At 43.9% G+C, this 16,810-nt stretch overlaps 1 protein-coding gene across 7 annotated transcripts in view; it reads left to right on the top strand.

Annotated features, from left to right (window-relative positions):
- The window catches only part of TSPAN11 (tetraspanin 11), a 199,937-nt gene that overhangs the window by 56,541 nt on the left and 126,586 nt on the right, over window positions 1-16,810 (top strand). For 6 of the 7 annotated variants that reach the window (XM_019544191.1, XM_019544189.1, XM_019544190.1 and 3 more), the window contains exon 3: window positions 13,618-13,809. The exons of the other annotated variant lie outside the window; for it this stretch is intronic. In XM_019544191.1, the coding sequence (XP_019399736.1) occupies window positions 13,618-13,809 (192 nt within the window). The remainder of the gene's footprint in view (window positions 1-13,617; window positions 13,810-16,810) is intronic. 7 annotated transcript variants of the gene reach the window in all.

Below are 16,810 nucleotides of genomic sequence, written 5' to 3'. Positions count from 1 at the left end.
ACAATATACAAGAGTAAGACTGTATTTTGAGCTATTATGCAATTGCCTCTAGATACACTACTCAAACACACATAAATAAGAATAAAAGTATTTATTTAAATAAAATTAAAATAAGTTACAGTGGATGTTTGATTTTTTTATTATATGATTTGGGTTTTTTTTCTGGTTTCAAGATGGCAGCACCCTCCCTTCCAAAAGGAGTACTTGCAGGGCAAGGGAAAGGACGTCTAGTGGCAAAGGTCAGGGGTTAGAGGTGGGACTTCTGGTCCCAAGATGGCAACCAGGGGGCATGGAACCCATCAAGGGGCAGGGCTACCCTTGCAACCGTTGGAAGCTCACCAAAACTCATTAAGTGGTCCTCCAGCCAAAATAATTACCCACCCCTGACAAAGAGCATTCACAGGGAGAAGAGCAAAGGCATCCTGATTGGCCTCTGCTGGGTGCTCCCACACCCAACCCCAGTGCAACATTGTCTGTCCACCCAATACCTTTTGAAATTCAGTTAGGCAACTAAATGTCTTAGGCTCCTTTGAGTGTTTCAGAAGCAACCCACTGGGGATTGGAGAGGGGCCCAGGGTCTGGTGTGCACTAACTGTGATTCTGAACCCTGGGGAAGGACAATAGCATCAGATGATTTTTGCAAGGGTTAAGTAACAACACAGAAGGCATCCAAACTTAGCCCTTCTCCCTTTTCAAGGATGATATTGTTTTTAGAGTGCTGACCACTGAATTTCCATAGGCCTCCACTGTGCAAATCGGCGTGAAACTCCATTGACGTCATTGGAGCTGTGCCAGCTCATACCAGCTGAGGAGCTGACCCCACGTCCCTTTGCAAAGCCATCTGGAGTGCATCAGTTGATGATCTGTGATTACAGCTTTAACTTTTTCCCCTTCATTTTTACTGCTTGAGAAGGAGAAGCAAACCACTTTTGGCATGCTTTGGCACAAGGCCTTGGAAAGCCCCAGGGAGAAGTTTGTCTTGAAGGAGAGAAATTGAGCCACAGTCAGAACTACTTAGAAAGTGCAGCTCTGTGATTTTCTTATCTCCCCTTCTCTCCTTAAAAGGCCGTTATTGAAATACGAGTAGTAGCAGTGGAAGTAAGAAACAGAAGCCGAGTGAAAATAGAAGAGGTTGGTGGAGGCATAAATAATCCAGTCATCAGGGGAAGCTAGCATGTGATCATGTTAACAAAAAACAGGAAGAAAGGAAGTCAGATGGATAGGGCAGTTGATCTTAGGTAGCAGTATGTGGGACTTGGGACACCAGGGGTTTTTTTGTAGTGCTTTCACTGGCTTGATCTGTTGCTTGAGGCAAATTACTTCAGTCCAGAACTGCCATACAATTAAGGTGCCTAACTTCCCATTGAAGTCTGGTCTGTTATGGGGTGATTGAGAGGGAAAATTATTGTTGAAGTCAATGGAAAGGTAGAGAGCTGAACAAGAGTTAGGTGCCTCAGTACCTTTGTGTATCTGGACCATTTTTTTCCTTTGTCTGAATATATTATAAATGTATTAGGGCAAGAGCTGCCTTTTTCAATAGATGGTTATACATCTACCAAAAGTGGGCTCTAATCTCAACTGGTGCTTTTAGGGGCTCATGTGATAGTAATAAGAAATAATAAGTTGAAACAAGTCGATTTTACTTCTTTCACCACTGATATGAAACAGCTTCTTCAGTAGTACTACAGATTAGCCAATGTCAGGACAAGAAGTGAAGAAGAACCTAAATCTCCTCTTGCCTACACTGGTGTAAATCAGGGATAACTAATTTAGTTGACAGAGTTAAGCTATTATAAAATTGGTCTGGGAGGAAAATCAAGTCCTGTTATTGCATCCAACTGATACTGCAAAGCAAATTCAAAGCAGCAGCATTTAACTAGCCAGAATTGGAATTTGGTAGCCAAGCAATCACCAGGTCACAAAGTAGCAAAGTAGAAGGGATGAAACATGCAAGGAGGGCCTCTGAGAGAGGGGCCAGAAATCAGGAGTGGTGGAGTGAAGGAAGGACTGATTTCAAAGGTAAAAGTCATATCTAGTTACCATGACCTGGATCGCTCAAGGTTAGAGGGGAGGCCACAGCAACTTGCCTCAGGGAGGGTACAAAACAATGTGAGAGATCCCATCTGCTTCTTGAAGACATTTTATTCCCCCTTTGCTAATGTTGGGTAAATTGGAATAATCTCAGAGCTCCATACCTCTGGGCTAGGAGAGATCCTCTGTCACAGATCCCTTTCCAGCTGCTAATGCAGCCACATACTAATCTGCCTTCCTCCTGAGGCCAAGGCCTTTAAGATTTTAGTATCCTTTTTGATCCTAGATTCCAGCTTGGGAAGGATAATCTTGCTTAGCCAGCTGAAGCTGAGATATCCTCAGTTTTTGTTAAAGCCCACTAGTAGTAGTAGTATTCTCCATGGCAGTACCTTATCTTTGGCATTGTTTGCTTTCCACTTTGTTCCCCTCTGTCATCAACAGCCTACTTTGATGTAATTGCTTGTACCCTGCTGTGATATAATCAAGCAGGTAAATTGAGCCATGTGTGATGCAGAGATGTGGGTTTTCCAAAAATTTTGAATTGGAAAATTTTCCGGAACATTTTCCAATGCCCTAAATAGAGCGTGATCTGACTTAGTATGTTTATTTGACTTATATTTAGTAAACAAAACTAAAAAAAGTGCCCCTATGGAAGTTTTATGTCCCAATAGCCACAAGTATTTGGTCTGAAATATTTTATTAGGAAAAAATTAAATACAGCACACTTAATGTGGTTTAAATTTTATATTCAAACAAATTCAGATGTTTATATGGAAAGAAATTATTTTTATTGGAGTACTTGTAAAAATGTAAAGCCAGTACACAAAAGCATGTACTTCCCTTATGTTATTTGTTTGAGGAAAAAACCCGAAGGCACTGAAAACTGTTAACACACTAATTTTAGCACACCCAAGGAACTGTGCATGATATGCTGTGCTTTGATTTTGATTTGTCCTGCACAGCCAATTAAGTAAATTAATAACTTGATTCTTGATTTGTATTATTATGTGAGTGTATTTAGCCTCCTGTTTACAAATCAGTAAAACGTATTTGTACTCTCTTGCACACTTCCTAGGGATAATCACCTGAAAAACATTAATTACAACTTTGAAACTGCCAAGCTTGCCTAATATTGCATTGGCATCTATTCATTCAGCAGGTAGGAACAGTGGAGGAGCGAGGACCAAAAATAATCTTTGCTTTCCACCTTCTACTCTGCCTATGACTGACCCATGTAGCATAATAGACAGCAAAAGGTTAAACTGGAGAACTAGAGATACAATTACTTTGCAACAAGGGGAAGAGGATCACTGGTCAGCATTTTTATTATATTGTTTTATTTATGTATTTCTTTGATTTACATGCTGTTCTTCCCCATAAAGTTTCAGGGAAACTTGCAGAAAAAACAGCAAAACAACTTATAAAAGCAGATACAATATTAAATAAGTTATATATATATATTTATGTAACAAAAACTCCCCAAACTGTACCCCGACTTATCTTGCTTGCTAAACACTTGCCCAAATAAAAAGTTCTTGCAGCACTTCCAGAAGATGTCTAGGCTTCAACTCTGGTGGGCTATGAGGAGGAGGGAGTTCCAGACCTGCGGAGTAACTAAGAACAATTTCCCATGGTTTTTTACCAAGTGAACTTGGCACCTTCATGATACTTGCAGGAGGTTGCTCTTGGCCAACCTTAGGGATCATAATGACATAAGTTTCTTGGGTATGTAGCAGTCACCAGGTCACAAAGTAGCAAAGCAGTATGGCCTCTGAGGGGCCAGCAATCAGGAATGGTGGAGTGAAGGAAAGACTGATTTCAAAGGGGAGTCGCATCTAGTTACCATGACCTACATAAGTCGAGGACCTACTTACATTAAACCTACATATATTTAGTGTAAGTGGCTAAAACTTAGGAGTTAGACCAATACTTACCCCTTGCTTAACTAAAGTCCTGAGTGTGGGCAAGCTGGTTAGGAAGTTTGCTTAGAAACGCTCTCTCACCTTTTTTTACTGTAAGCTTGGTGAGAGGATGCAGGGAAAAGGGAACCTTTTGGGACCAAGGAGCAGTAAACAGTCCAGTTACAGACAAATTTGCTAGGGAAGGTCTGCTTTGAAGAGAGGCGGCAAGAGAGAGTTGGCAGATTAAAAGACACAGAGAAATGGGTGGAGGATGTTGCAATGCACAAGCCAGTGCCAGCTTCTTCTCTACTTGTACATGTGAGGTCTCTGTCCAGGCAGGAATGCTCAATGTTGAGGCTTCCACCCAAGTTCTGGTTTGGTGCTATGGAAACTGTGGCTTGTGGGTTCCTTCCAGTGATGGCCAGGTGGAGAAGTGCCTGCAACGTGAGCAGTGCCTCCTCATGGTGTCCCTCAGAGAGCAGGCAACAGAGCTACAGGAGGAGGTGGCAAGGCTCTGAACCATCCTCCTCCATGAGGACATCATTGATTTAATGCTGATGAAGACCTCTAGGATTGTAGAGGAAGGACTGCCAGAGGCAGTGCTAGAAAAGGGAGAGGACATGAACTCCCAGGAAAGTGAAAACTGAAAGCTTGTGACTTCTGGCAGCAAGCAGAAATCTTCATCTCCACCTGCAGCAGTTTGCCTAGAGAACAGATATGGAGCCCTCGCAACAGAGGAAGAGGAGCATGTTTCGTTGGTGGAGGAGGATGGGCCAGGCTTTGCTAAGGCTGGAAGGACAGAGACCACTGCCACCAAGAAGAAGCAACGGGTGGTGGTAGTTGGAGATTCCTTTCTGCAAGGCATGGAAGTATCCATCTGCCAGCCTGACCTGTTGTCTCACAAGGTCACCTGTTTGTCCGGAGCCTGGATCTGAGATGTTGTGGAAGGATTACTGAGACTCACCTGGCCCTCTGACTACTACCCCTTCTGCTTATTCATGTGGGCACCAATAATACTGCCAGGGGAAATCCTGAGCATATCAAAAGTGACTATAGAACTCTGGGTGTAAGGGTGAAGGGGATAGGGGCTCAGGTTCAGGTGGTGTTCTCTTTGATCCTTCTAGTCAAGGAGAAGGGCCCAATCAAGGAGATCAATGCATGGCTGCATGGATGGTGTCAGCAGCAGGGTTTTGGCTTCTTTGACCATGAAATGTTGTTCCAAGAAGACGGATTGCTAGGAAGAGATGGGATCCACCTGATGAAGAGAGGGAAGATCATCTTTGGAGACACACTCGCTAACCTAGTAAAGAGGGCTTTAAGCTAGGTTCAGTAGTGTTGGAGACCAAACCTCTGAAGTAAGTGGGGAAGTGGGTGACCTGCAGGTAGCACAAGCAGGAGTGGGCAACAAGGGAGGCATTCTCATTCTTCTTGAGAAAGTAGAGCAATTGGCTAGTTATCTCAGGTGTCTGTACATGAATGTACAGAACCTGGGAAATAAGCAGGAGGAATTGGAAGTCCTTGCACAGTCCCAGAACTATGTTATGATTGGGATAACAGAAACTTGGTTGTGATAACTTGCATGACTGAAGCACCGTAATGGATGGGTATAAACTGTTCAGGAAGGTCAGGCAGGGGAGAAGAGAAGGAGTATGTAGAAGAGTGTATGATTGCTCAGACCTTCAGTATGAAACTGGAGAAAAGCCTGTTGAAAGTATCTGAGTTAGGGTCAGAGGGGCGAGCAAGAAGGTTGATGTTGTGGTGGATGTCTGCTATAGACCACCAGACCAGGAGGATGTGGTGGATGAGGCTTTCTTCAAACAGCTAGTGCAAGTTTCCCAAATCATAGGCTCTGGTTCTCATGGGGGACTTCAGTCAGCCTGGGTAATACAGCAGGGCACAGGCAATCCAGGAAGTTTTTAGATAGTGTTGGGAACAACTTCATTGTGCAAGTGGTGGAGAGGCCAATCAGGGGGCATGCTCTTCTTGACTTGCTGCTCACAAATAGGGAAGAATTGGTGGGGAATATAGTAGTGGATGGTAGGTTGGGCAGTAGTGACCGTAAGATGATTGAGTTTAGGACCCCGAGGAAAGGAAGGAAGGAAAGCAGCTGAGTAAGGAGCCTGGACTTCAGAAAAGCAGACTTCAACTCACCCAGGGAACTCATGGGTAGGATCCACTGGGAGGCCCATCTGAGGAGAAGGAGTCCAGGAAAAACAGTTTAATTTTGAACAAACCTTACTGAGGGTAGAGGAATGAACCATTCCATTGTGCAGGAAGACCAGCAAGTATGGAAGATAATCAAGTTGGTTTAGTAGGGAACTTTTCAGTGAGCTAAACCACAGAAAGAAAGCTTATAAGTGGGCAGTGTAAAGAAATCCCCTCCCCCTCTGCCCCTCACTTGGGCCAACCCAGGTGACCCCCCTGTCTCCTGCTTTTCTTCTTGGTACAAGCTGGTCAATCAGGTGACCTGGGCAGATAAATAGTTAGGGGGAGGTGGGAGGGTCCCCTTCTTCCGGCGGGAATTTTGAAAACAGCAAGCAAAGGCCCCAGGCCTTGGCCTGGAGAATTACTGTAAGTAAAAAAAACCCCTGAAAACTAGCCAGGAGTTAGGAATTATGTGTAGGCCAGTCACGTCTTAAAAGGATCATTGAATCCAAGACTGGATAAAACTCACGTGCTTATGTTTGCTCAAAGTGTATTCTGACTTCCTCCTATTACTCCCCTTTCCTCCCTCTGATCAATAAAGATGTCAGGTCACAGTATGACTTGCTGTGTTACACTGTGGTGGTGGAGAGAGGAGGCTTTCTGCCCCTTTGCTTGGCCAGCAAAGTTTGTCTTTTTTTTATTTTCCCTCAGTTCTACCTGATGCTGTCTTCGGATACTTCAGGCTGAAAGAAGCACCCAGAAATATTACTGTGAGTAAAGCACCCCCAAGGTTCACAGGGTCTGTGTATCCTAGGCTGCACAGAGCCCTACCAGAGACCAGTGCCCAGGTGGAGGCAGCGTTACTCCAGGTTTGCGGGTGTTCCCCAGGAAGCAGGGTAGCCAGCCGTAGACTCCCTGAGGGAGACTCCCAAAGCGTGGTTTTTGGCCTTGCAAAGTGAGGCAGGTGGTTTTGTGTGTAGTGCCCCCTACTGTGCATGCCACAGGCATCTGGACAGACACCTAGGGAGGAGTATAAGAATTTTGCTCAAGTATGCAGGGATGAAACCAGGAAGGCAAAAGCGAAGTTGGAGTCACAGCTAGCAAGGGATATGAAGGGAAACAATAAGGGTTTCTACAAGTATGTTAGCAACAAGAGGAAGATCAGGAAAGTGTGGGTCCCTTACTGAATAGGGGAGGCAACCTGGTGACAGGATGCAGAAAATGCTGAAGTACTCTATTCCTTTTTCATTTGTCTTCACATGCAAGGTGAGCTCCTAGACTACTGCATCTGGCAGCACAGTTTGATGACCTCCTCAGCTCCTTTCTAACCCTAATTTTTTATGATTCTGTGATTCTGTAGGTCTTCGTAGATCAAAATGAGCACTGCACCTTGAATTGGTCCAAAAAAACTATTGAAAGCCAATGCAGACTCTAGAAAACTGAAATCATGCATTCCTGGCAACCAAACCCCACCAGAAGTTGGGCTGCTGTGTTCTGCATCAGCTGCCACTTCCATACTCATCAAGGGCCTCCTCACAAAGAGCACATTGCAGTAGTCTAGTCAGGAGGTAGGGAAAGAATGCACAATGGTGGTTAGATCTGGATCTGAAAATGCCACAGCCTTCTTACAAAATGAAGCTGTGAAAGATGCCTCTAGCAACCTTTGCAGTCTGAAGATCCAGGTGCAGCAGAGGATGCAGGAGCACCCAAAGACTGCAAACATGTGACAAGGGGAGAGTGAATGCCATCAATGATGGGTGCCCCAATCCCTGCCCCCCACACAGATACACACCCCAGTCATGAGGTCTGTTGCACACTATCAGTTCTGTCTAGTCTGGATTCAGCTTAAGTTGGTTCAGCTGCATATAGTCCCCAGTTGCAGCCAGGTACTGGAAAGGCATTGGAACTATGAGGCACAGGTCAGGTGAAAAAGAGAGATAGAGCTGAGTGTCAGCTCCTTTAGTTTGTGGCTGTTATTTCTAGTAACCTGGAGTGGCGCCCTGGTAAACAGAGTATCCCCTATTCCCTGCTGACCCCCCCAATGAGTTTGTAGACAGCCACAAGATCACCTTTCAGCCTTCTCGCGGAGGCTGAAGAGATTCAGGTCCCTCAGTGTGTCTTCATAGGATCTTACCCGCAGGCCCTCAACCATATGAGTAGCCCTTCTCTGAACCCTCTCAAGATTATCCACATCCCTCTTGAAGTGTGGCACCCAAAACTGGACACACTACTCCAACTGCAGCCTGACCAATGCCTCATAGAGGGGAAGTATCGCTTCCCTAGACCTGCTCGTGATGCACCTACTAATGCAAGAAAGAGTGTGGTTAGCCTTGCTTATTACCTTGTCACATTGACGACTTATGTTCATTTTTGCATTCGACTAAGACTCTGAGATCCCTTTCCACTGCTGTGGTACTCAGAATGGTACTTCCCAGCCTATAATTGTACTGGAGATTCTTTCTCCCCAGGTGCAGCACCTTGCACTTATCCTTGTTAAATTGCATCCTGTTCTGATCCGCCCACTTCCCCAGTCTATCCAAATTCACCTGGATTCACTCCCTGCCCTCCAGTGTGTTAACTGTACCCCATAGTTTGGTGCCACCTATGAATTTGGACAGAGTGCTTTCAACCCCCTCATCCAAATCACTGATGATGATATTGAACAGCACTGGTCCAAGGACAAAGCCCTGGGGGACACCACTGCCCACATCTCTCCAGGGAGAAACTGCTCCATCTACCACCGCTCTTTGGGTGCGTTCCATAAGCCAGTTTTTCACCCACCTTACTGTAAAAAAATCCACATCACAGCCACTCAGTTTGCTTGTAAGAATTGGATGCGACACTGTGTCAAAAGCCTTTTTAAAGTCCAAGTAAATAACATCTATCTTCACCCCTGCATCTGAACACTTTGTGACCCGGTCATAAAAAGAGACCAGGTTGGTCAGGCAGGATCTGTCTTCTATAAACCCATGCTGGTTTCTCCTTAACATTGTATTACCTGCTGGCCCCCCACAATGTAATCCTTTATGATTTTTTCTAAGGTCTTGCCAAGAATAGAGGTGAGGCTAACCAGCCTATAATTACCTTCCTCCCCGTCTTGAAAATAGGGACCACACTGGACTTTTTCCACTCTTCTGGGACCTGTCCTGAGTGCCAAGAGTGCTCAGACAGTTGCGCCAGTGGTTTTGCTATGACACCGGCCAATCCCTTTAGTAACCTTGGGTGAAGATCACTGGGGCCAGCCAACTTAAATATGTCCAACCCCTCCAAGTGCCCCTTCACTAGGTCAGCACTAACCATAGGTGGATTGGTATTTCTTTCACACCAGACTAAAGTTTTATTGGGAGGTGTGTTTGTATCCATGTCCAGGAACACAGATGCAAAAAAGTCATTTAAAAGCTCCACTTTATCCATCCCGTCTGTTACAAGTTGCCCTAGACCATTATATAGAGGCCCTATGTTACCCTGTGCCACCTTCTTGCTCCCTATTTACTTTTTATTACTCTTAATCTTTGTTGCCAACTTAAGTTCAGTATCTGCCTCACTACTTCCCTGCAAGCGCAAGACAAGGAGGTATACTCCTCCTTGGTGGCTGCCCTCTGCGTATTGTTAAGAGGTGGTGGTATCCTGGTTCTGGAAGTATTCTTTCAGGTGATGTCTGCAAAAGAATTGTTCTAATTCTTCACATATTAGTATCTTGTTAGGCTTTTCTCTGAGCAGAAGTTTAAGCCTTTGGAGAGTACAAATATTTCAGATTGGAATAGCATGTGTTACGATAGGTTGATGATGTTTGTGTTTTGAGTATTGCTGTTTTGATTCCCTCCTGTGTTGCTTGTGAGCTGGCTCTGTTGGGATAGCCGATTCCACTTTTTTGTCTTGTGTTGGATGGCTGTCATCAGGTATTTCTGGTAATACATTTGAGTATGCTGCAAAATAGTCAGGTACATCTCCAGGTTAATGTCTCTTAGTTTAGTAGCAGAAGTCAGTGTATCGTGTTTCAGTTGATCTCTTTTGGAGTAGGGTAGGTGAAGCAGATGGTTTCTCAGTTTCTCTGAAGTTCTCCTGCATAGTTATGTTGTGTATATGGAATTGTGTATGTTAGCTAGGGGATTGCAGATGATGAGTCCCCTTGGGATGTTCTTGCACAGGCTTAAGAAGATGCTGCTGTGTTGTCTGACTTTTTTTTCTTTAGGCTGGGGATTTTCCATTGTAAGTAGCAGATTTTGTTGTCTTCTATGTTATGATATTGTAAGAATTATGTGGAAGCCATGGTAGTTCAGAACCAATAAGAGGACAGAATAACTCATGGGCAGATGTAGCAGTTTGAAAATGCCAGTGCAGATGGTGAGGTGAAACAACACATATAACACAACATGCATTTTTCTCCAGGTAAAAAGAAACTAGAAGCTTGACTGATATACTAGAGGCCTAGGCTTATATTAGTTTAGGATCAAAGCAAAAGTGAATATAACTTTATTGGAATGTGCACTAAATTGCTAGAATATATATTCAGTTCTAAAAAAGCAACAAACTAGGGAAAATAGTCAAAAGACATCAGTCCTTAGTTATTATAGTTAAATGTGCATCTCTTGTTCAGATTCTTAAAACAAAATCTAGCCTCCTTAAGCATTCTGACAGTGCATTTAACACTTAACTGTCAGTCATTTCCACACCTGAGTTAATGTTCATCTGGGTTTATGCTATCACACCTGAGTTAATGATTTTAGCTAAAATTAAAAGCAGACTCTAGGGCTTTGAAACAGAAGAGAGATATTACCAGGAATGACTAACAGACACCAGAACTGCAGAAGAAAAGATAACTTAATAATGGAACATCAAGACGATTAAAAAGCAGAGAGTGTCATTAGCACCTGAAATTAGCATGAATCAGGTACATTATAATGAGCCATGAAGTCATTTGACTCCATCAGCACTGCCTGAAGAGAAATGCTGCTGCCCTTCCTCTACAAGAATCAAATGGGGGGGTGCAACTGCACCATTGCACCCTCCTCCTTTTTCCGCCCCCCTGTCCCCACTGCCCAGGATATGGCCCTGGAATAATTTATAAAACAGGAGCATAGCAGGGGGACAAAACAGCTTTAAAGGAAACTAGAATATCCACATAAAACAGAGACTGCTCCCCTCCAACCAATATCTCAGCCTAACTTTGTTAAACACCTGCCCAAATAGGAAGGCCTTACATTGCTTCTGAAAGGTATCAAGGCTTGGGCTCGGCAAGCTGCCAAAGGGAGAGAGTTCCAGAGCTGAGGAGCACCTGCTGAGAATGACCTCCCACACATTTTCACCAGTTGGACTTGGCATTTAGACAGTACTTACAGAAAGTAGCTCTTGGCCGACCATAAGGATTGTGATGGGATGTAAGGGAGAAGGTGGTCTATTACCTATGTAGGGCTGAGACTTTTTAGCACCTTATAAGTCAAAACCAGAACCTTGAATTGCACCTGGAAAGATACTGGGAGCTAGTGAGGACCCTGGGGTTATGTGCTCATAGTGACCCATCCCCATCAGAAAGTGGGCTGCTGTGTTCTGCATCGGTTGCAGCTTCCTGCTCTTTTTCAAGGGCAGCCCTGAAGAGAGCACATTACAGTAGTCTAGTCTTGAGGTATGAAAGCATATCTGGAGTGGCTGGATTCAACTGAAAGAAAGGGTCACAGCCTTCCCAACAGATGGAGTTTGTGAAAGGCTCACTGAGACATTGATGCCACCTGAAGATCCAAATGTGGCACAGGATCCAAGAGCACCCCCAAGCTGCAAACCCAAGTGACAAAGGAAAGCTGAACTTCAACAGTAATAGATATCCCAGTTCCACCACCATCACCCCTGTCTTATCTGGATTCAGTTTCAATTGGTTAACCTCCATCCAGTCTTCAACTATAGCCAGGCACTTGAGAAAGGACTGAAACTGGAACCAGGGTCAGAAGAGAAGGAACGGTAGAGCTGGGTGTCATCAGCTTACTGGTGGTATCTCACTCCAAATCTTTGTACAGTTTTGCCCAGCAGCCTCATATACATATTGAATATACATATTGAACAAGAGAGGGGACAAGGTGGAGCCCTGGGAGACCCCATAGAAAGAGTCCTAAAGAGAGGATGGGCACTTGTCCATCACCATTCTCTGAGACCTCCCTGGTAGGAAAGACTGGAATCAGTTTAGAGCTGTCTTGCAAATACCTACCAGGTTATATAAATGCTTTATCAGCACCTCATGATCAACCATTTCATAGGCCCCTGAAAGGTCTGTAAGATCAGCAGGGTACAGTTTCTTCTGTTGATTTCTAGGCAATGACTGCTGACCAAAGCTATGAGCACAGTCTCTGCATTGTGTCCAGGATGAAGGCCAGACCTACATGGCTATGGGAAACCAGTGGCATCCAGATGTGCCTGGAGCTATCAGGCAGCCATCCTTTCAATGAACTGCCCCAAAAGGGAAGGTTGAAGACTGGGTGAGTGGGGTGAATTGGGAGTTAGCATCAAGTGATGGTTTCTTGAGCAGGTGTCACAAAATTGCAGATTTTAGATCATCTAAGCAACCTGCTTTCCTGAAGGGGGTGTTGACCATCCCTGCCAACAGTGGCCCCAGTCTCCCTCAGGTGGCTTTTAGTAAGCCAGGACACACATGGATCCATTTCAGAACTGGTCACCCTTATCTCCCCAAGCACATCCTCTGCCTCTGTGGGTGATAGCAATTTAAAACAATCCATATCAACAGGACAAGACTAGGTTTCCTTGGCCCCAGGCTCTGACTCTGTAGCAAAAGTGGTGGTCCCCATCTGTCCCAGATATGGGAGATTAGACTAGATGGAACAAATCTATCAAATCTCATAATAAATCTCTTCTTAAGTGATTGAAGCAGCTCTAGGAATAAAAAAGATACTAGGTGCTGGCCTGTTATGTTAATTTCTGTGATGCTGCCAACAACAATGCAGGAGGTAACGTAATAGACTAAATTCTGCTCTGCTTTTTTAATTGTTGTTGCCTGTTCTGACACCAGCAGGAGTTCTCTGGGGCCTTGGTTGCTGGCTTCCACGTTGAGGATAAGTCAGTGGCTGGAAGTCCAGCTATACATAAAATTAACTTGCTTATTTCCCCCCCCATGTATACACTTTCCATAAAATGAAATGATCAAACAATGGATAGGGCAGTTGCACTTTGCAGGAACCTTAGCCCAACAATGCCCTGATTTGAGAATTGCCTCTCATCAGAAGAACCCAGGTCATAGAACACACTCTCCCATTCCTCATATCACATCTGCTCTTCCCAAGCTGCTGCCATACAATCCTTGCACACTCAAGACAGCCAACCACACAACCTATCATTCTAAGTGTCAAAACTTGCTCACACATTAAGAGCATGGAAGGCTATGTGTTACAGTGCCACCTGGTGCAAGCTTCCATCCTTAGTGCTGTGTAGATAAGTGAAAAACTGATACTCAAAGGTGTATGCTCTGTCCAATTATCCAGCTACATTATTTCAAAGTGTGTCTTCACCTTGAGCATTTCTTTTCCCTTGTATGCCACAGGTGGGTGGTGTTGCAGTGATGGCAGTTGGCATATGGATCTTAACTGAGAAGAGCAACTACCTGAATATCCTGGCATCTAGTACATTTGCAGTTTCCGCATATATCCTGATCTTCGCAGGAAGTCTTGTGGTGATTACAGGTTTTCTGGGATTCTCTGCAGTCGTCAGGGAACAAAGGAGTTGTCTTTCTACAGTGAGTAACTGGATTCTGTCTTTTTAATGGTAGCATTCTACTAATAAAAGAGATATATGTTAGCAGTTCCAATGGCAAGGAAAGAAATACAAGTACAGCATGCTGCTATCATTCTTTTACTTAGTCTAGAGAAAAGGAATAGGGCACAATTAAGTGAGCCCTTTAACAAAAAAAAGGTGTCTTTAAAGGAAGACTTCCAAAATATACCATTTTCTTTTGTATTTTTGATGCAATTGAGATGCTTTCAAATGCTGTTCCTGCCGGAAAACTCTGGAATAAAAACAGCAATGTGACTTTTAGCAATTTTATCTAATCAAGGCTGGATTCAGAAAGGCCCCAAAGTTTCTGGTAGAATAAAGACGCAAAGGGCCTCAAAAATACTGATTGGCACATCGAAATCCTAATGAAAGTGACATTTTAAAAATAACATCTTCTTACTCCTCTGACTTGCTTTCTATTGCTATTCACAACTTCAATAATGAAAATATTTTTATTGCTCTGTACATCTTTTCTCCCTGCAGAGCCAATATAGCTCAGGGAAAAAAGGAGCTGGATTTTATTCTTTGTGCGTCATCTGCAAAATTGTTTACTAAATGCAAAATGGAAAATCAGTTGCAGCTGAGCAAATCCATTGGTGACCAGGGAACTGTACTAGTTTCACAGAGGGCATGATCTAGAGAAGTGGTAGCCAATCTGTATTGGCAGTAGCATGGGCACCTCTGTATGTGGCACATGGCAGGTTGGGGAGAGGATAGGAAGGTAGAGAAAGGAGCAGAAAACAGAACAGCAAATCAAGCAGGGGGAGATGATTGGAATGGTGCTCAGGGAGCGGGGGGTGTCTAATTCGTGGAATGCCTACTAAAAACAGTCAGTCCCAACAGATCTAGAGACAGTGTGGTTGCACAGAGACATTGCAGTTATAATGTTGCAACTGGAGTGCGTCTTATGGGAAAGATGTGAAGAAAGGAAAGTATTTGCTCTCAATCATATTCCGGGCTGTCTGCAGGACAGTGAGTTAGAAAAAAAAGTTTTTATTGTGCTTGTAAACTGAGCACATTTGGCCTGAGCTAACTGAGCAGCAAAGTAGAGGGAGCCCCACAGTACTGTGTTCAAAGAGTCGCTTTTCACCACAGTTTAAGAGCTGATGCACCTGGCAGAGAACTTAAAGAGGAACTAAGTACCTTATGCAGAGGGTTAAAAACCAAGGGTGACTTGAGCACTTCGTAGACCTAGTGCTGGTAGGTAGCAGGGGGTGAATCTAATTCTGTGAGCAAATTCTTTAGTGGGAAGTTGTCCAGCAGCTCCTCCATCCTGGGCACACCCTCCTATTGCAGCCGACAGGGGTGGTTGCTAGTAGAATCCAGCTGGAGGCTCCTTCTGCAGGAAGCTAACTGGAGGGTCACAGGACTCCCAGTAACTCTGTCCCATTTTCTAAACTTTGAGAATTTTGGCAAGCTTTTCTTTTCCCCTTTATTTCACCTTTCGTTTCCATTTCCTTCCCCTCACTCCTACCTCTCAAGACTTCCAGCTCACCTGGATGTAATTTTCATGTGTGCTAAGGCCTCTGTATGCATCTCTGGTGCCATAAAGGAGATGTATATTATCTGTACAGGTTTCCTTTTCTTTATGCTGTACATGCGTTTCTGTAAAACAGCACATAACTCAAATTCACATAAAAGGAACCCACTTTATTATAGGCGATGCATAGATTGACTGAGATTGGCCTTTGATTGGCTGGGGAGCAGGGGCACTGAGAGAAACACCAGCCAGTGCTCCCCTGATATTGGCACTGGCTGGGGAGCGGGGGTGCTGAAAGAAGCACTGGCAGCACATCTGGTTTTGCCGCCAGCGCTTCTGGTTTTAAAGTCATTCATATACTTTATGATGTAACAAATAGGGATACGTTCCAAGACCTCAACTGTACTGACCCCCAGGCCCATTTCTACCCATTTGACAAGACAATTTTGGCACTCACCGACATCAGACAGTACACACAAGCACAGGGCACTATCATAATGGGGATGGTAACTACAGAAACATGTTGCAGACAATAAGTGAGACTGTATTTTGGTGCACGTCACTCCCACAGTGCACTGCCCAAAACAGCTGACTGCCGGTGTCCGCCACACTGATCGCATAAGAGTGAATTTACCTCGCATATAACAAATTTTTGGTATAAAAAGGGTCATCACATAAGAGTGAATTTGCATATACAGAACCTGTGTAAAGCAAAGGAAACCTGTATATCACTGTAATGCTATTTTTCACTCTGAGCTGTGTAAAGGGGCTTTAATATTAATAAGAATTAGACCTATTATAGCTGAAGAGAAATACTTGGAGTTTAGAGAGAGAAAATGTTTCATTTCTAGAGTGACCATTTGTATTATAATAGTATTGTGATTTTGCAAAAGTGCTAACTGGCAGGAGTAGATGAAGTTTTAAGAATGAAGGATTATTTATTCATTCAGGTGTCATAAATTACTAAGAATGGGAAGGAAATAAAGAAAAATATCATTATATTAAGCCACTTAGTATTTGGGGGAAAGTCCAGAATTGGCATATTATAGAGCAACTAATGTCATTTTTCTTTATTTGAATGTTTTGCCATATGTAACATTTTTTAAGACATTTGAATGTACTTGTCTTGCAAGTTGTATAATGTGATATGCAGATATATGATAAAAGCAGAAGTGTTCCTAAATAGAATGTGTTTCTAAGTTTCCAACAAGAGTTTAGTGGCTCTTACAAATTTTTTCAGTCTTCCAGTAATATGAATGTTATTTCATAGAATTATAGAATCAATGAGTCGGAAGAGACCTAGACAGATCATCTAGTCCGACCCCCCGCCATGGGCAGGAAGGAGCACTGGGGGTGGCAGGGGTTATAAAACCCCAGCCAGGTTCCTATCCAGTCTCCTCTTGAAGATTTCCAGGGAAGGTGAGAGCACCACCTCTCTGGGAAGCCTATTCCAGGCTCTGGCCACCCTTACTGTGAAGTAGTT

This window comes from Crocodylus porosus, unplaced genomic scaffold (assembly GCF_001723895.1).
Source record: "Crocodylus porosus isolate Cpor-Errol unplaced genomic scaffold, CroPor_comp1, whole genome shotgun sequence".
NCBI lineage: Eukaryota > Metazoa > Chordata > Crocodylia > Crocodylidae > Crocodylus > Crocodylus porosus.
This window is presented reverse-complemented; position numbering and strand designations above follow the sequence as displayed.